The 20,689-nt window shown below is 43.8% G+C and overlaps 1 protein-coding gene across 1 annotated transcript; it reads right to left on the bottom strand.

Moving 5' to 3' along the window:
- Positions 1–27: 27 nt before the first annotated feature.
- On the bottom strand, positions 28–12,200 carry MRS2 (magnesium transporter MRS2). The gene is made up of 12 exons (XM_086468797.1): positions 12,069–12,200; positions 11,852–11,885; positions 11,687–11,760; positions 10,177–10,213; positions 9,468–9,580; positions 8,867–9,040; positions 8,066–8,196; positions 7,262–7,378; positions 5,038–5,190; positions 3,822–3,939; positions 2,934–3,047; positions 28–1,863 (listed from the first exon to the last, which is right to left on the bottom strand). The coding sequence occupies exons 1-12, from the start codon at positions 12,198–12,200 to the stop codon at positions 1,753–1,755; spliced, it is 1,308 nt and encodes a 435-aa protein (XP_086324923.1). The 3' UTR covers positions 28–1,752.
- Between the last annotated feature and the right edge of the window lie 8,489 nt (positions 12,201–20,689).

The following is a 20,689-nucleotide window of genomic DNA, read 5'->3' as shown; positions in this document are numbered from 1 at the left end:
TGTAGAGAATGTCTTGTAAAAGATGGGTCTTTCTCTCAGTGCTTTTATTGTGCTTTAAGTCAGTTATGTACAGGAAAAGGAGTCAATGCAGTTCACAGAAGCCTCTCAGCACAAAAGACAGAGCTTGGGAAGCTCATGTGAAAGCTTCCCAAACCTCTGCAACTACAACTGAGTTGAAAACACCAGCCTCTGTATCCTTCACATGCGGGGCTCTATCAGCCAAGGTATGGGAGGCTTTTTTTTTTTTCCCACTGGATTGCTCAGTTTAGAGGTTCTTTCACATCTTTACCTAAGCAAAAAGGCTGAAAAAAAAGATTCAGCTAAAGAACTCAAAAACATTCCAAACCCCATTAATTTTCTCACCTTCTCATGCCTTTTACAGCTGTAGCTGAAGTCACACACAGAGCAAGAACAGCTGTTTGAAAATAGTTACCTACCACTGGTTTTAAGCATACTAGGATCACAGGCCTGCAACGTTTTAATTTAGGTACCATTTAATTTCAATTTTTGACTTGTTAGTCCTGAGCAAAATTGTTCACAGCTACAGTTACTGTCTTTTCAATCGCTGCCAGTACAGTGGTTTATCTGGTGGCACCTGAGGAGTTACACTCACTGTATGTTAGAGAGGTTAAAAAAAAACCCAAACAAGAACCAGACAGCTTGTGACCTGATCTAGAAGGATTTCATGCTCCCTCTACAGAGAGAAACCAGTGGAGACCTACACTCTGAGTTCAGAGAGACATCCTAAGAAAAACCACAACAGCAGGCATAAGAATTTTACTCCTTCCTTCAGTACATCACAGGACACCAGGCTTCCATGCCCTTTACTAACCTGGCTACTCACTGCGGTGTGGGCTAGTCCATGCTTTGTCTTGTCTTCTTGGAGAGGAAAGAAAGCAGAGCCCAGCTTAAGAGAAACCAACAACTGCTCTGTTGACTTTTACCAGCATTTCCATCAGTCCTTATGACAACACGAGGCATTGCTAAGCTGCAGCTGTACTGATGCATGCTGAAACTGCAGCAGAGGGCAAGCCCCAGTGTGCATTATCACCAGGCCCACTTCTCCTGTTACTAAAACCACGTATGTTTTGGGCCTAAAATAATTGTAGGGAACACCCAAGATAAGCAGCTACATATCAAAGCCTGTTATTGCTCATTTAAAAGAAAGGAAACCTATTTCTGGTTGGTGCCAGTTTATAGGTGATGCTTCACAAGAGATGCAGGTATGCTTTTTGCTTTGGAAAATCTGGTCTCAGCAATTAATGAGAGCCTCTAAAAAAAAAACAAAAACCCACTAAAAAGGCCATTTCTGGGGTGGATTCTTCTTTGACATTTGAAGTCAGATTCCTAAATCTGTAGCTCAGAACCAGAATTATTCATGAATGCTGACTGCTGTCATGCTTTAAGCTGAAAATACTGTTCTCTTTAAGAAAGGCCATTACATGAAGAAGTATTTGACAGAAACACTTGAAATGAGGATGCCCAAAAAATAAATACATGTATGTGACAGAGAAAACTAATGGAACATACGTGGGGTGGAGGTGAGACTACTGTGGAAAGCATGTCACTGTATTCCTCTGTGTTTCTCTCCTTTTGTGAGTATTAACATCTCACCATAGGCTTCTGGCACCAATTATATATTAAATTAGCAAGTTTAGAAATTCTTGCCATCTTCAGTAAGGAAGAACAAATGCAAGGAAAGTGTCCAAAGTCCACCCGGTAACAGTAAAAGTCTCTTCGTTCCTGCTGTTCCTATTGGTTTGTTAATGTGCTTCTGCTCAGCCCAAATGTTTCTGATTTAAAGTTGTTCTTCATCTCCACTCTTCCAGATGCTGGCTGGGATTTTTTCAAAACTGCAGGAAGCTAGGCAAGATACAAAATAACCTGTGATTACATGAGAAGCTGTTCTACATGCAGTAGAAGGAAATTAAAGCTTCACAGTGGCCTGAACCCTGATTTATCTCCTTTTATTTTTAGAACACTGTCTCTGGCTTCTCCCTCCCTAATCCCTTTCCATACCTCTCTTGCCAGAGTCAGTTGATGTGCTGGAGTTAGGCTTGAGCAATGCTTGAGGATAATCCTTCCATCTGTCTCTGGCAAGGGAGGGGAGGGAAGAAGGGGAGTTTATCTGGGTCTCCCTGTCTTTTGTCACTTATAGCAACTCAACTTTTGAATCCACTGATACCTTCCTGTTACAAACACCAGTGTGCAGGACAGAGATAGACAATGCAGTCCCACAAGCCTTGGCAGGAAAGGGTAGTCAGTGGAGAACATGGCCCATGTAAAATCCTGCTCATTTGAAGACAGTATCTGTGGAAATCTTCATACAGCTTGGTACAACAGGGCCCTACGATGCCATCAGCATCAATGGCAGAGAGCCAGCGTGCATGTGAGGAGCTATTCCAAACTTCAAGTTGGGAGTCAAGACATCACAACCACGGCACCACGCTCCAGCAAGGTGTTACAACTACTACCTGCCCTCATCGTCCTTTCAGCTTTACCTTCTCTTTTACAAGACAGGGACTGCAGACCCAGAGTTAGTATGTGGGTGGGAGGAGGAGGGCAGCACCCTCACTCTCAACAGGCTGCTGCAGCAGCTGAGGCGGCAAATTAGGGCTGCTTCTACCATTAGCCTCAGCTTCCCTTGAGCTTCCAGGTGAAAGCAAATACAGCATGGCCCAAGGAACAGCCTGCAGCTTCACTCCTGACAACAGTGGGGAGCATCTTACTGCTCAAGTTTATCTTTGCCAGTGCTGGGAGCTTCCCACCTCATTCAGTCCGACCAGGGAGAACCTCCTCCTTTGTCCAGAAGCAGACACTGAGCTGAACTCCCCCGTGCTCTGTGGCCCACCCCTCTACAACAGCTTATCTCCTGCTTTAGAAATGGACCCTATGTGCAGAGCGCAGCAGAAACCGCAGCCAGCCATACATACGTGAGGAGGTAGTGGAGGTTCTAGGTGCCGCCCGAGGAAGGAAAGCAAGCGTCGCCATATCAGACCGCTTCCCAGAAACATAATCCCCGTCACCAGCCAAAATATTCTGGGGTCCTACCAACAGAACATTACCATTAGTCAGCTCCCATTAGGGATTATCCAAAGATAATCTCACTCCCCCACCAGTGTTCTCCTTTATGGGAGGAAGTGGTAAACTGTTGACCATCAACAGCCAAGCCCTACCTTGGGAAAAGGGCTGTTTCACAGCAAAGCATTTTATTTAAGAATTACCCTGGTGTATTCTGTCACTGTCCCATGCAGTTTTCTTTCCTTCATTGTGAAGTGTGGAAACTCAACCCGTCTGTTCAGTGGATTTGGAAAGGAAGAAGTCTTTCCTTTGTTTCGGGTTTTTTGTTTTGTTTTAAAGACAGCATGTGCAACTGCTAATTTGTAACCCCCCAGAATGGGTATAAGCGTGTAGCTGACAGCAGACTAATTCCTCTGGTGTGCTGGAATGCCCTGGCTGCTTGCCAGATACTCTTGTATCTGGAAGCCAAAGCTGGTCTTTTCAGAAGACTAGATGATCCTTAAAGAGACCTTAATGCTGCTTTATAGTCAGTCCTTGCACAACCATAGATTTGTCTTCCCATTTCTTTTCCATGGCCGTTACATAAAAAAGAGGCTGCAATACCATGCAGTCAGTTAGCCATACAGCAATTTGCTTAGAAAAAAGTGACTCCATGAGCATGTGAATCACTGGACTAAATACAAAAATATAAATCTGGAGCTTTACCTATGGAAGGAACGAAGTTGTACTGAACATAAAATGCACTGTAAGAGTAGGGCCCATGTTTCATGTCACTGATAAAAGCAGCACTCGTTCCTCACCTCTTCAAGAGACGATTCCAAGTTCATACCAAATGCAACTCCTATGAGTCCAAAGAGAGACAGAGAGAAAGTCCCCATAGTCAGCTGCAAGTTCAGTCTCATCATCACATTACGGTGGCTAAAGAAGGGAGAAATATCTGTAAGGGGAACCCACAAATCGATTTGCTGCCTAAATTCTCAAATTCCACACAGCAAGCACTGAAACCAAACAGTGAAAGAGAGGAAGTCGTGCCGGAATTGGGCAACCCAATGACAAGACTCATGAAATAGCAGTATAAGGACATGATCATTTTGAAATCGCTGCATCAGGATACCTCCAAGGCAGAAGGCTCCGCTTAATCATCATCAGACCTTCCAGCATTGCTCACTTCTTAGAGGTCTATATACACAGAGTAACAGTAAATTTCTGTGAGAATTTGTATTCTCTCACCACTAACTGGCTAGACATTGTATGCCTGTATCCACAACAAACAAAAATTTACTGTTACCTTGCAAATGAATATACTTACAAAGAAGCAGAGTCGGTAAATGCTGCAGGCTACAAACTTGAGCCTGTTTTGGAGAGTTCCATATTCAAGTCTTCCCCAAAAGGATTTTTGTGGTTTCCTGATGCAGCATCCACCAACTGCTTCTACAGATAGCTCCCCAGTAAAGAGGAGAAAGAATATTAAACACTGACCTCAAAGACAGTGGCATGTGCTTGCAAATCCAAGCTACAATTGTTTTTCAGTAAGAAAGCTGACTAGTAGTGAAAACTGTAGCATACAAACTACTCACTCCAAAGTTATTGAACCGTGTATCACGCCACAAAGTGATAATGCAACTTCTACTGAACAGCCAGGCTCTTAAATAATTCAATTTCGCCGAATTAAACTTTCCTGAGTGGAATTTTATATTGCTTATAAATTTGCAGATGTTTCCGTTAGTGAACAGCTCCCTAGAAGGATCTAGGAGAAGCCAGGTTTCTCCTGCTAGGGAAAACTGATGCATCACTAGAGAGGTTTTTACACATACTAATTAGGGTGTCTTGCTGCTTTGCTTTATCCAGTTCACTGATATGGAAAGTGCAAGGCAGCTTCTTGTGCTGTGACTGCAAGTCAATTCAAACTGTCAAAAGATGGAATTCCCCAACTCTCCTTGAAGGCAGATTTGAGAAAGACTAGGCAGCAAGAAATTCTGCTTAGCTTTTGGCAGTCCAACAGATAAGGCAGCTAACCTGTCCAGGTTGATAAAGATTATGCTTTCTGAGTCATCAATCAGTACTCTGAGTTCACGAGCTTCATTTGCAAGATCTTCTGCTTGTCTGTAGTAGTTTTCCAGCAGCAGCTCCATTTCCTCTGCATGGTCAATCCCAGACATACTCTCCTCACTGTGAGCAACAAGTGATATTGTTCTGGTTAGCTACAGGGGGTCCAGAAGTGTGTTACCGATGTGCCAAGACAAGGCACATGAGAGTTATGGGGAACAGCCAACAAGAGCGCTGTTAGATGCTAGATCTCAAAATCCAATCTTTTTAGTGAGGAACTTCCATCCATAGCAATAGCTTAAAATAAAAGGCATATTTTTATACCTATCAGCTGATCAGCGTAGGCAGTCAATTATTTTGAGTAGAGCAGTTAGTATTTGAAGTGCTCAAGGCATGCACAACAACACAAATCTTACCGTTTCATATATTAAAAAGTTATAAAATTATATATAAAATTTGTATTATTTATAAAGTTTTTGTTACTATAAATGTTTATATTATTAGTAAGTTATAAAGTGCTGCCAATTTTGAAAGGAGATGCTTAATTTCTTGGTGCCCTCAAGCGGTGGAAACTGGTAACGCGCAGTCAAAAACTCGCAAGACTAAAACAGAATCAAAAGTCAACATACAAACAATTGCACAGCAAGAGAGACGGTTTGGGTGTGTATGACAATAGCTCAGTTGTCAGGTGTTTCGGCTATACACAGCAATTACTGCAAAACGTTTTGGGAGCATGGAGGAGCTGAAGAGCGAGCATCAAACAGAAAATGCTTCTCTCCTAAGCGAAGGCTGTCCGAGAGACTTTCATCCGACTTCATGGCCCGACTGCTAGTGCGGCAGCCTCCTAACAGACATGTATGTTCTGGTGGTGTACTGGGTTGTTCACTGGGTGGATGAAAGCTGAGGCACCCCATATCCACAAGAGCTTGGAAATTAGCAGCAAAGCCAGGAAGATTCTTCATCCTTTTTTTGCCTTTGTGGCATGACCTCATTTCTCTAGAGAGACTCAATTTTTTAAAGAATCTCCTCCTGGTGTTGCTGGCTGTTAAAGGAACCTCTCTGAAATGGTTTACCAAGAAAATAAGCGATATGTCTTAAGAATCAACCCACGTAAGCTCCCTGAGGACATTTACCATAGCCCATAGTTTCTCTCTTACGGGGCAGAAACTTTTCAGTTAGCTCAAATGATTTTAAAGCTCTCGGAACCTTGAGGTTTTTACTGCATGCAGATGAGAGGAGCTGCAGACTTAAAAGCCTCAGAGCACGATCGTCTGTATTACGGATTCAGCTCCAGCAGATGCATTAGAAATGCAAACCGCATCCCACTTCCAGAATAATGAGTTTCTGCTGCACATTTAGACCAAGCTCTACAGGGCCAAGAAACTACCTCCTGATTCCAAACCCACACTACTGCATGAGCACTACTAATATCCACAGACAGTGGTCAGGCAAAAGTATTACTTAGCAACTTCAGGAAGGACCCTGAAAGGTAGCCTGTTATCTGCTTGAACATAAACCATGTCTGTATGCCCAAGATTTAAACACAATTCAGCCCAAACCACACTGGGATCTGATATACATTATCTTTTTGCTTTTTAGTTTTCGTGAAAGCGAGCAGTGCTGCTGCTGCCATGTGCTGTCTCTCACCAGAACTGAGAGCACGACAGGACTATTTCTGCACGTACATTTTTCCTGAAATGCTGCTCTTCAGGTGCACAACAAGGCTCCAGGGCCTCTTCCCTTCAGGTTCTGCTGGTGAGCAAACAGCTAGAAGGTGTTCAGGACACTTCTAACAAAGGAAGTGGTGCCTGACCTATTCAAGACAAGCTTTAAAACCTGCCTCTTCGGCTTTTTTGGTGAAACTGAGGAAAATTCTCCCAGAAAGCATTCATTTGTATTGAAAAAATGACATTTGCTTTTTGTCCTCCTGCCATCCTGCTCCCATCCCGTTACACACCAAATAAGCTGACCTGTTATGCCAAGAACTATTTGAAACTGCATAATACCACTAGTGCTAACGGAGTCCCTCTCAAAAATGGCAAATACAATAACTTCTGAAGCAGCAAGCATCAGGGCTTTAAAAAATTAGAAAGTCTTTTTCTTTCTGCTTTTAAGCAGGGAACACCCACTTTGGTGTTCAAGCTCCCCTTAAAGCACACTGTTAAAAAAGTATGTGGTTTCAAAATGTACATACAATACTTGCACATCAGTCCATTTAGACAGACAGAGCTCTTCTATTAATTCTTCTTCATCTAAGATCTCCAGAATTGTTTCTTTGAAAACTTTAAGGTCGGTTTCCAGTTCTGACAAGCTGAAGAAAGAACAGGCAAAAGGTGAAGTAACCTCCAGTGGCACCAGTGCACAAAGGTAACCTCTAAACGAGTTTGCTAGCCAGCACCCTGGCCAGGCAGAATGGCCAGGGAATGCTCCCTTGCAGGGTTCTAAGAGCTCCTTCAAAAAATTCTCTACAGGCCACACGCTTAGCAGTGACAGTGATCTTTCTGGGTACCAGTGAGCTACAGGCACACACTAAAAGGGATTCAGGTGTCTTTTCTGGCAAGTCAGACAAAACAAGCACGCCGCGAGCGTGTAGCAACTGCGTATTTGCACCGTCATACCAGAGAGGGTAATACAGGAAGGCACCAGTGGGTAAGTACTAGTAACCTCAAAGCACAGGCCCAAAGGCTAATCTTGTTCTACATTATGGGGAACATTTTCATGATGTTATTTTGTTCTCTTAGGTATTACTTTGTTCTGTCAGATGCTACTTAAGAAGCTCAACTGTATTTATGACAACTCAGAATAGATTTCCCTTTCTCTGTTTTGCCCCGCATCACTAGGCATTTCACACACCCATTTGTACATTTACAAATAAGATGCACAACACAGCATTACAGTGATCTAGGAAATTAATATTAGACGCCATTTTTCTAACGTTTCATTGCACGTAATTTTCTATGGTCATCTTCTAGTCTCTTCACGGCTTACTCTTATTTACCTCTTGCCATTTTGCAGGAGAATGTGTAGTTTACTCCTATCCACAGACAAAAGCTTGGGATCCACTAGAGCTTCCAGTGTCTCAAGGATCTGAGGCTGCAAAGTGTTAAGTCTCCCCTGCAGTTTGCTGATCTAGATAACAACATGATCCTTCATAAGAATTAAAGCAATCCCTTTAGAACGACTTGGGCAACTGGCTCCTGTCTCTGAACGCAGAACTCCCACTAACAGGCAGTTAACACAATCTCCTTTACAACGCCCAGGAAATACTTGCTATGGGGATACCACTTATAAGATAAAGCCAGTGCAAAATACAGGATTTTATAAGTTATTTGCACTGAACTGAAACCCAGTGACAACCACACCAGTAAGGCTGATAAAGCTAAAGCACTGTCTAGAAATGTCATATGAGCACCGTGAAGTGCAGATTCTTAAGAATAGCTAGAAATCATTATCTGACTCCTGCCCAAGAGGCCAAAAACCTCAGCTTTTGTGTGACTTCCATTTCAGCTATGGCATGCCTCTAGAAAGGTACTCTAACTCGTTTTTTAATTGTGCAAATGATGGTGAAGCCACCACATCCAATCAGAACCTTCTTGGGAAGTGAATGGAAACACACATACACACAAAACTGTAAAAACTAAAGCAACAAAAGCCAAAACCAAAAAAGAGTTCCTACAGTAAGTGCGGAACACACATACAAATGTGTATGTATAAATGTTAACACAAGTATAGAATCATACTGTCCTTTCTATGAAGCGACAACTTCCAAAACAATTCAAATAAAAATGAGATAGCTCACCCGGTACTGCAGGATTGCTTCTATGGCTCGGAATTCAAAGGGCAGGGAACACGTAACTAGCTGGCCTTCCCTAGCCAGCTGAGATGCTAGTTCGTGGAAGAGCCAGTGTTCCAAATTTAAATTACGATAATCTAGTATCAGAAGAAACTCTGGTGTTATGACAGCCTTCAAGAACTGAAAAAGACAGTACATGTAGAAGTCGGAAAAAAACCCTGAAGATTTCTCATAACTCTGTAGTGCATTTGATCATTTAGGCTTTGATAAAGCCACTCTTCAGATGTCTTTTCAGGCAGGAAAATAACAGAATCTCATACAACCTGCGAACGAGTGGATTCCCCATGGTTCAGACACAGCACTGTGCCAGTGGTGGTATGATTAAGAGGCTCTTTATAAGCCTTTGCTTCTATGACAATGTTAGTTATGTTTCTCCTGTGCTTAACTAGGAAAATGGTCATCAATCTGTACTGCTTGTAAACCTGTACCTCCGACTGCGAGGCAGAGCTCCGAAGGCACATTTACAGCTGGTGTTAAGAGAATCACACAAGAAAACGCAAGTGCAAGGACGGTTCAAGTTTACGCTCAGCTGCAGGGAAACGATTACCTCCATTCTCATGATGATCCTGTTGTTCCTGGCTGCAATGCTCATTAGGTGTTGAAATCTGAGATCTCGAGCTTGAAGACCCAGTTCCTGGTACAATTCTGTTTTCTTCTTTTCTACCATTAAAATATTTTTAGATGAAGACATTGGCGGCATATATGTTCTGAAATAACATTTTAGTGTGTTACTGAGTCCTGCAGAAGAACAATATGCTGTGCTACCTTTAAACCAGTTTTCCTCCCAGTGATTCCTCAAAGTAATTTATTCTTTACGAAGTTTAGAAGACTGTATCTTGAGTGGAAAGAGAAAAATTCTAGCTATAAGTGAAAAAGTTGTCCATGACAATTTCACATCAGAAACCAAGCTACTCGTTTGAGAAGGCACAGGTAATCCTACAGGAAGGAAAACACAAGGCAGGGAAAGTAGCATCCGGGTCAATCAGGGACAAGACAAATAACCTTCTTGTGAGAGATGGTGTACGTTATTTTCAAAACATTAGTTAAAAATATAGAAAATCTGTAACAATAAAGACGCTATAAAGAGCAATAGAAGGCAGCAAACGGAGGAAACATCACACCCCCCAAACACACACAGTAAAGTATCCCAAATATAATTTTCTACCCCATGCAAATTCCCAATTGGACTTTTCTGTATCAGACAAGGAAAAAAGACAAAGAAAAAACAAACAAACAAAACAACAATGAAAACTCACCAAAATAGGTAGTATTTCCCTCTTTGTCAAGCTTCATCTAAAGGAGTGTAAAAAAATATTTTTTTTTCACTGAACTACTATAAAACCAGAAATCAATTTCTAAAATTGTTTGTACTTGCCTAGACGTCAAACAGAAAATGAGTTATGAAGAAAAAGCAACATTTTATGTCCTCTCTTCGTAGTTCATCCCAATTAAGAAAAATATTGCACCAAACTGCCACGTACGTCACCGTGGTTGTGCACGCACCAAACAAAACCAGTGCCGCCTGTGTGACCATGTTCCCACGCACACCCCAGGAAGGAGGTGGTTTACAGAGGCTCAGACTTAGACTACACTGTTTCAGCTGGAAGGGACCTACAATGACCATTCAGTCCAACGGCCTGACCATTTCAGGGCTGATCACCAGTTAAAGCACGTTGGTAACGGCGCTGCCCAAAGGCCTCTTCAACACTGACTGGCATGGGGCATCGACCGCCTCTCTAGGAAGCCTGTCCAGCGTTTGAGCACCTTCTCGGTAAAGAAACGCTTCCTCACATCCAGTCTAAACCTCCCCTGGCGCGGCCTTGAACCATTCCCACGCGTCCTACCACTGGATACCACGCAGAGGAGGTCAGCAGGGCATCTTACACTTTGGATTACAACTTGCTATTTCCTCTAGAGCAACCTGAAAAATTTATAAATAAAACCTAAAAAGGTGTATCACAAATTGGACAGTTAGGCCTTGTGCCCATTTTAAGTATTGCAATAACACACCATTCAGCTAAATCCTTCTTGTTCTAGCACTTGTCATTCAGACTATTCACCTAACTCTTGTATCTCCTAGTAAACCTATTTTATTGAAAAAAATGTAGCGTCTGGTTTAATCAGAAAGTTTGCTGTTTTGCTTATAAACCACGTAGCTTAATTCCATATTACTGGCTTTAAAAATAACTTCCCATGAATTACAACATGCTTAAGCATACATTCCAGTAGAGCTGCAACAGGGGTTACACAGTCACAAGGACCAGCTGCACGCACTCTGCTGCAGAACAACACCTTTTCGTTCTCAGCAAGGCCTTACCTTCCCTCACATGTGCCCACAACGTCAACCAAGCAGTCTGCAAACAGCTTTCAGCCTCATTTTTAAAAAGAATATATAGACTGCTTGTTCTTCCCCAAATCCTATGTTTGCTCAGGACTGCAGCTAACAAGACACAGGAATAGTATTTCTAAACCGCATCAGCAAGCCCTGACAAACTGAACAAGGAACCTTCTGACTGCTGCCCTTCTGAGAGCTGACCTACCCTCGCAATTAAGGTGAGACAACTTCCAGCAGACAATGGATCGTAGCATCTTGGTCAACGCTGCATATCTAACTGGCCCTCCTGTCAGAATACCTTATACTTTAGAACTAGGGGTGTCCTCCGAGAGACGAATCCATCTGCTTTCATAATGCTTTAAATAAATAAATAAAAGAGCACCATCCTGCCCAAGCTGCCCTCGGTGCTGGCAAGGCCCGCACTTACTCACCACTGCAAAAACAGGAGACACGCTGGCCAAGGTAGCCTGGGAGACCTCTGGTGTGGCATGCTGATACCGTTCACCTGAAGAAAGACAAGACATTTCTACTGCCAGGACGATGCGCCTTGCCTTTAACGACCCGCTGCCCTGCTACAAGGCACCGACACGACGCACCGGAAACCGAGAAGCACCGAGGACGAGAAGGCCTCTAGGAACCCGACCCCGTCCGGCAGAGCCCAGCCAGGAGGCCCATACCGCACCGAGCACAGCTACCGCCGCTTTGGTTTCCCAGTCCCCGCCCGCGGTGTCACCCTCCCTCCGGCCCGCCGGGGCGCACAGCGGGTCCGCCGCCGCCACGCGGGACCGGGGCCCGGCCCCGGCGCTTACTCGCCCAGCGCAGATCCCGGGCGCACGGCTGTACCACCACCCCCACGGGCCGACCCCGGGGCCCGCCGCCCGCCCAGCCCGGGGGCGCGCAGCGGCGGCGACCCAGGGCGCGGCGGAGCAGCGCTACGCGCAGCATAGGCGCACAGGCCCCGCGCGGCCCGGCCCGGCTCCCAGCGCGCAGCCGCAGCGGAGGAGGAGCCCGCGCGGCTGCGGAGTTACCGCGGCGCAGCCTGGGAGGGGCGCGGCCGGCGGCGGCCTGGCCATGGGGCCGGCCGGGCGGGAGCGGCGGCCCGCACTTCCCTGGCCCTGCCGGCTGCGGGCGGAGCCGGTAGCGGAGCTGTCGCTGTAGCCCGCGGGTAGGCACCCAGCGTGGTCACGGCGGCACCTGTGGGGCTGCGGCCGCGGCGGCGTCCCCTCAAGGCTCAGATAGGGCCGGCGCTCCCGCCAGCCGGAGGGTGCCGAGACGCGCCTGAACCGAGGGGTGCCGGGGTTTGCCCCACCGCCTTCGGCCGCTCGGTGGAGATGTTAACTTACGGGGGTTTTCCAGGTGTGGCGCAATTCTGCCACCGGTAGAGGTATCACGATTAGATCTCCTTGCCCTATTTGCCTCTCTAAAATAGAGAGACAAGCTGCTTGGTTGAGGTTTAAAAGTTCAATTAGTAACACACCAGCTTCCACTATGAGATACTAGTTTTAAACTGCAGCTTCCATGCGCAAAAGGAAGGTGCAGGTGGCGGGAGCATCCTTTCTTCAGCTGAATGAAGCATGTGAGCTGGGACGAAGGCAAGGCCTGTGCTCCAAGGCCTGCGGCAGTACGTGTTACCCTGTACGTAACGGCAGCTGTTACTGTTTAGCGGGGAGTACACAAAGAAGCAGTTTTGCTGCTTGTGAAATGACCCGTCCAGCGTGGCTGCCCCGACAGGAGGGCACAAATCTAAACGCTGTCCTGAACACAGGACTGAGTTGTGAAGACAAGGTGGTTGATACAAAATTTGGAGCTTCCAAACCTCCTTGCTTTCTAATGCTCCTCGCCGAGATGGGAGGCTAGGTGCGGCTGGGTAAGGATTCCGAGATGAAAACTCAGTAACAACACAGTTATTAAGCAGGCATTCTTTATTGCAGCGCTGGGCAGCACTGGGGATCGTTCCACCATGAGTGCTCCAACGGGTTAGCAAAACACATCAGTTCATATATACAAAAATCATACATACACAAAAATCATACATACACATCAGATTTCCTGAGAAGGGCAGTCTTCTGGTGATGAGTTCCTGGAATTTATTTACATAGTCCAAGCATGTGCAATAAATTTAGGGTTAGGGTCTTTTCATCCTCTGGTGGTCACTCATAATCTTCCTCATGCTAGTTGAATCCTCCTTCTTGAGCACAAGCCAGGGCCCCTTTTCTGGTGCAACCTCCTCTTGTAACAAGCAGTCTTGTAGACCCGGTATGTGTAGATAGCTTTGTCTCCTTGATGTCAGGCAAGATGTTATCTATTAACTTTGCTCAGCAAATAGCTAAAACCATCCTTGTGGGGGAAGGAAAACTCAGGAAAACAGAGATGCAAGCAAAACTAAACAGATCACAGGGAGGCCTTAGTCAGGGATTGTCAGGGTTTAGCTCTTTCATTCCCTCCTTTTCTTTAAACTTTGTAAATTCCTTTACAAAGGTTCTAAGTTTTCATACTTCATTACCTTAGGCAAAGCCGAAACTCTCATAGCCAATCTCTTTAGCTTACGCCACAAAAGGCAAAGTGATGGCTGTTAGTACAATGACAAACACCAGCAATATTAAAAGTGGGTGAATTAAAACATTGAATGCCTTTTCCGCAGAGGGTGAGTATCCTGAAAGATGTCCCACCAATGATGGGCGGTATCGGATTTAATTTGACTAGATAGTCCAGCAAGTCTGTCTCCAGCTATCACTGTTCTAATGGTAGACTTGGCTAGTGTTTTATTTCGCTTTTTTATGTGTTCTTGAAGTTCCTGGGATTGATTTAAGATCTCGTTCAATTTTCTCAGCGATAAACTTACATGACTCAATTTTAAGCTCTCATAATGCCAAAACATTGCTACTTGTTCCTCTGTATATGCAAAAAATGAATGTGTTTGTCCATGCCAAGTTAGATGCATTATATTTTTAAGACATCCTGTGAATTGGGTGATTACGTTGTATTCTTCGACTACTGATCGATTGTTAGTTACTAAGCACACATATGTAGTATTAACCTCTACAAATATTTCAAACACATGGGGAGACAGGATTGTCCATTTGCAATTGTTAACAGAATGTTCTAATAAGCAAGGTTCATATAATTGGGATTGTTGGCCACACAAGGCACCTTCAGAGGTGGTTTCACAAAGATCTAAATCGTGTTTTATTATCATTCCCAATGTACTTCCCTTGGAATTCTGGTAACAAATATTCTAGGTTCCCCTGACTTGAAAAAAGTGTTGGCAGAATTAAAAATTTACACATTACTTCAGGGTTACTTACATTATAGAATATTATTTTTCCTGCACACCATCTATCATAACACTGCACAAATTGTGAATAGGCTTTTATCCAGTGTTTAGGATGGTCCCATTGTCCAAATAACTTCCTCCACACAAACTCGTTATTGTTCATCAAGTAGGACTGTACCTTATTCTTTTGTTCCAATTGCCACATAGTTTGTAGGGTACAAACTCCAATCCATAAATTCTGTCAAATTTTTAAGTGATTGTACTTGGGCAATTATACTTTTATTAAAGAGATATAAGGACTCCTTATCATACTTTAAAGCCTGCATCTGAGGATTAAAAGTGATTGGCATCCATTCAGCCTGAATCTTGATTGCTTATGCTACATCAAATCCTGCTGTTCCAACTTTGTTCCTTAAAGTTTCTAAGTCCACTGAATTTATGAGTCCTATTCCAGTTCCTACACCCCCAAGCAAAGTATCATACCAAGCTTGTTTTGCTCTACAGGGAGGTGTGGATGGAAAGGATATGTTAAAAACCAATGTTTTTGCCTAATTCTTGCCACATTTGTACAAGTGGATGGTAGTCTAATTAGTTGATCTTGATTTATGGTGGGCCGTGGATTTAACAATGTTAAGGAGGCTGCCACTCCAACAATTCGACTAACAGTTAGGTTTGTACACATTAGTGTGTCCCAGCCATTGGTTTTCCAAGTGTATGTGTGTGTCTCATTTATTGCAGGGTTTCCCTTTTGGAGAAAGCACTTCATTTGCAGTGGAGGCCCTATCCCTTTAACTGTGCAGCATTTTAAGGTGACGTTTGTTTTTACAGTGATCTTTGTCAAATTTGAACATAATACAAAGGACATTCCGTGCTATCCCGTCAATTTACTACTTCTAGTATAAGGTTTCCATTAAGAACAATTATCCAAAAAAAAGAAATTGATGTCTTGGTGTTGCTCCCCCATATCCACCTGAGACCATCGACAGATTATCTTTGCAAGGGCCAACTGGGAGTAAAAGTGCTTATCAGCCTGAGACGGAAGCATAGCAACATTAGTATTTGTTTCGGACCAGTCTTACGAATGTGGGTCCTGTGGGTTGGGACTTCCACGATCCACCGGGCGCCTTTTTAATTCTTGAATAGTGGATCCAGGCAGCGTGCTTCTTGAGCTTGACTGCAGTGTAGGTCGTGAGCAGAACTTGGAAAGGGCTGCTCCACTTCTCTTTGACAGGATCACCTGAAATATTTTTGATGTAAATCCAATCCCCAGGTTTAAACAAATGCACTGGGGAATCTAAACCCCATGTTCTGGTAGATATTACTAATCCATTTACTTTTTCTAATTGTTTCCCTAATGCAATCAGATATTGTTGTAGATTAATCTTTCCTAGTTGGGTGAGATCTTGCCCTTGCTATCTAGTTTGAAATGGTCTTCCATATAGAATTTCAAAAGGACTTAGTTTTTCCTTAGTTCTTGGTTTGACTCAGAGCCTAAGCAATGCAACAGAGAGGGCTTGATCCCATCTTAAATTGGTTTCTTGGCAAATGTTACTCAATTGTGTCTTTATTAAGTGATTCATCTTTTCCACCTGTCCGCTTGCTTGTGGGCGATAAGCGATATGCAATTTCCAATTAATTTCTAAAAATTTCCTAACTTATTGAACTATTTGTGATACAAAGTGTGGTCCTCTATCAGAGGAGATCACTTCTGGCACTCCAAATCTAGGAATAATTTATTTTAATAGAGTTTTTGTTACCTCCCAGGCTTTATTTGTTCTGCAAGGGAAAGCTTCAGGCCATCCATAAAAGGTATCAGTTAATACTAATAGATACTTATACCCCCCTTTTCTAGGGAGTTCTGAGAAGTCTATCTGCCAGTTTTGACCTGGGACATTCCCTTTATCAATACTTCAAAATCTTACACGATTTTCTACCTTTGGATTATTTTTCAAGCATATTTCACATCTATTAATCATGGTTTTTAGAGTTTGAAAGAAATTTCTGGCTACTATTTGCTTCATAAGGGAATTATACAAAGCTTCTGTTCCCCAATGAGTCTTGTCATGTTCTGGTTTTACTAGTTTCCATAATATCATAAAAGGAACTATTATTCTATTATCTTTTAATTTTGCCCAACCTGATGATTCAATCTCTGCCTTCAAGCCTTTAATTAATCTAAGATCCTTTTCATCATAATCAACCAACTCTGGTAGTGGCAAAGCTTCTTCAGGAATTAAACTTAATAACTCACCTAGTTCTGCCGCTCTTTTTGCCTCGTAATCTGCCAATTTATTCCCCATTTCCTGAGCAGTGTTACCCCTTTGGTGCCCTGTGCAGTGCATAATTTCAGCCTCTGAAGGCAACTGTACTGCATTCAAAAGTCTTAAGATCATGTCAGCATGTTTAATATGTTTTCCTTGGGCCGTCAAAAGTCCATGTTCCTTCCAGATAGCTCCAATGGCATGAACTACACTGAAGGCATATTTTCATCTGTCCAAATATCTATCCGGAATTCTTCAGCAAGCTCTAATGCTCTTACTGGAGCGATTATTTCGGCTTGTTGTGCAGATGTGCCCTTAGGGAGCAACTTCGCTTTCACCACTTGGGTCTGTGGTAGTCACAGCGTACCCCACCATCTTGTGTGGAAAATCCTGGCACCAGTGGTCAGTGTTCACAAAGGAGACAGAGGAGTCCTGTAAAATAAACTTTATTCGAATAAAGGGAGAGTCCACTGAGCATATCCCGTGGGGTGTCTCAAAGTTGCTGGGGTCGCAGCCCCCTTTTTATCCTAGTTTCCCAGCCGCATAGGACCCTCTCCCATTCTCCATTAGCTAAGGTACTTGGAAGGCACAGGCTTCCCGATCCGCCTACTACATAGACTACATTTTTACCCCTTAACATGTACCCCCTTTGCATCATGCATCATATGTTTCATTATCATGTCATTATGCATCTCCTGGGCAGAGAAGTTAATAAGTCTATTAAGCCTGCGCACTGTTTCCTAAAGTTGAAAAGTTCAAACTTCCCTTGAAATTTTCAAGGAATTTTTTTTTAACGATTTTTCTCTCGCAGGTTGTCTTATCTAGCAGAGCTTTGTAGTCTGGTGAGTTCTCCTGATTGTCTTTTGCAAGTTGTCTTATCTAACAGAGCTTTGTAGTCTGGTCCTTGGTTCCTGTTGAGATTCTCTAACTGATGAGGTATACGGCACCTTTTGTTTTACAAGGCCTGCTGAATAGTGTCGTATATCTGTTAAGATCCCCTTGTCTTAGTCTTATTACTTAATAAACACACGGCTCCTCTGGATAAACAGTGCCATGTACTTGCAAAAACACTTTCCTCCTTATCTATTCACTGTTTAGGTCTGTGGTATCTTGTACCAGCCTGGGAAAATGGTACTATATTTTTGTAAAGAAAATTTTGTAATGCAATCTTTAATTAGTAAGGCTCAAGCAAGTACTGCAGGTGAAGGTGCAAAACAAAGAAGGGGGTAGATGTGGGGAGCGATGATCTCAAGGACATCAGCTTATTGATGGGCTAGCAGTGAGGCCTTGATAGCAAACAAACCGTGGGAATAGCAATCCCCTGAAGTAACAAGAGAAAAAAAACTGCCGAGGTGGAGGCGTGAACAGCTTGTGATGATTGCCTGGCCAAGACAAAGAACAATGCATAGTTATAAGACAGAGCTGCTGTCCTGGTTTGGGCTAAACCAGATCTAATTCTGTTTTAGTGCGTTTAACTTTTCAGTTAAGTCTCTTCTAACTAACTGCGCTTTCTGAAACAGCAGCATGTTTTTCCAGACAGTGACTGCTTCTAGCAGTGATAAGGCCTGATGTTTATAGTTCGTACCAAGGAATGGTGTGCAGAGAGGCCCTTGCTTATACTTGTTCTTATGGCGACCAAGGTCACTGCTAAATCTTGTACTCTGTGTTGGGGTGCTGGGAGTGAAAAGGGTCACAAGCACGAAAAAGGTTGCACCTGCAGGGAAGAGCAAACCGGACAGGTGACCCAAACCTGACCAACAGAGTATTCCATTCCATATATGTCATATTCAGTATAAAGCTGAGAGATCACGAGGGTCTCTCTCTCCTATTTGATGGCCGACATCTGAGGAAGACTCTCTCTGTTCTTCTGTTGTCGATCCTGATCCATGCATCCCTGAATCCAGTGCCTGAGTCCAGCTCCTGCATCCCATCCCTGTCTGCTGCTGTGTCCAGCCTGGGACTGTCCCAGTGCCAGCCCTGCAGCGTGGTGGTGATGTATCGTCATCAGGGTGGGGGGAGTTGGGTTCGGTATTGGGTTTGTATCTATTTGTATATATATTTCATTATTTCCTTATTATTATCTTTTCTTTTATTGTTATTATTTCACTAAAGCTGTTTTAGTTTTCTTTTCCAAACCGTAAAGTCTCTCTCCCTTACTCTCTCTCCTTTTCCCTTTTGGGAGGGGAGAGGGGTTATTAGAGAGTGTCTGTCATTTGGTAGTGGCCGGCCCAGCCTCAAACCGTGACAGCTGCAGAAATCCCTGGAACAACTGAAAGGGAGGGGGACTGGGTATAAATAAGTGTGCTTGCTAAATAGAGTTGTCTCAGCTTTCACACAGCCCGAGTCTGTGATTCAATACGCCACACTGCAGTGCTGACCTCTGGGACCAGTTTGCTGCATTTCATCAAAAAAATTACGGGACAAGCTCATCTGCCATTTGTTGAAGCAGCTCATGGACACAGGCAGGCGTGGTGGCTGTTCTGCATTCAGCCAAAATGAGAGAGTAGCTCTGTGTAGGCTTGCGTAGCCAGGAAATGGCCATCCAAACCACAAGCTATTTGTGAGGCTGAATGACGCGAGCAACTAGTTCCACTGCCAGCCGAACATCAGCATGGACATGAGGGACTGGTCCGATGGCAGCCTGGGTGTGCAGAAGAGAAAGAGCTGAAACACCAAAGAAAAGCGCACAGAAAGGAAATCATAGGTATCATCAGAGGAGTCCTTATAAATCTCTGCTGAAGACAAGCTCATAGAACTTTTTGGTAAAATTATGGTAGAAAGGCATATAGATGTCTGTCTACAGAGAAATTATCTCCCAGTGTATGATTTGTACATTTAATCAATCCTGTTTATATACAAAGATGTACGTAAACTTATTACCTGTTTCTTCTCCCCCAAAAATATGCTCACAGGAGCCCCATTTTATTCATGTTGAGGAAAAAACCCCAACAAACCACAAACAAACAAATAGATTAACCAAAAAACCACAAGTTTGCTTCTGAGAGAAGGAGTTAAGGGAATCTTAGTAGATAAGGCATTGCTTAATGATTACCTAGATTGCTGTATAGTCCAGGGGATCGAATTAATAGATGTTGCTTAATGTTCCTGTTAGCCATTGTACAAATTAGTTGAAGCAAGAAGTCCTGTAGGCCCCCTACAATAGACAGTCCCCAATAAGAATTATGAACCTGTCCTAAGAACCGGCTGAAACCGACTGTGAAGTTTGGGCAAGAGCCGAGGAGCAACTGAGTCTGTGCAAGGACAAAGGCTTACCAGCGGTGACAAAGAGGAGCCATCAGCCTTCATCTTTACGACCCCCAATGACCACCACAAGGAGGCACTGCGCAAGCGCAGATGGGAGAAGTTTATGGAAATAACTTCTTGGGACTAATTTTAATACGAAGCGGGGACGTGTCATACATACGTACAGGCGTATTGGGAAACCTTACGTATATGTAACACATAACTGTATAAATTTAAGACAAATTGCCGCGTTGGGGCGCACACGACTTTGGTGGGGCTACCCCCCGTGCTGCCCAGCACTGAATAAACATACCTGCTTTACAGTCTCACAGATTGTGGAGTCTGTTTTCCGCACGTCACTTCCAGAGAGTAGATGCATGTCTAGTGGCTGATAAGTGCAGCTGAATAAGAACAGAGAGAGAGAAAAGGAAAGATCCCATGGTGATACAAAATTCGGAGTTTCTAAACCCCCTTGCTTTCTAATGCTTCTCGTGGAGATGGGAGGCTAGGTGCGGCTGGGTAAGGATTCCGAGATGAAAACTCAGTAACAATATGGTGTTATTAAGCAGGTATTCTTTATTGCAGCGCTGGACAGCACTGGAGATCGTTCCACCATGAGTGCTCCAACGGGTTAGCAAGACACATCAGTTCATATA

The sequence above is a fragment of the Leptosomus discolor genome, chromosome 8 (genome assembly GCF_034619465.1).
Source record: "Leptosomus discolor isolate bLepDis1 chromosome 8, bLepDis1.hap2, whole genome shotgun sequence".
NCBI lineage: Eukaryota > Metazoa > Chordata > Aves > Leptosomiformes > Leptosomidae > Leptosomus > Leptosomus discolor.
Note: the sequence above shows the minus strand (reverse complement) of the source record. Positions and strands in the feature narration are given on the sequence as shown.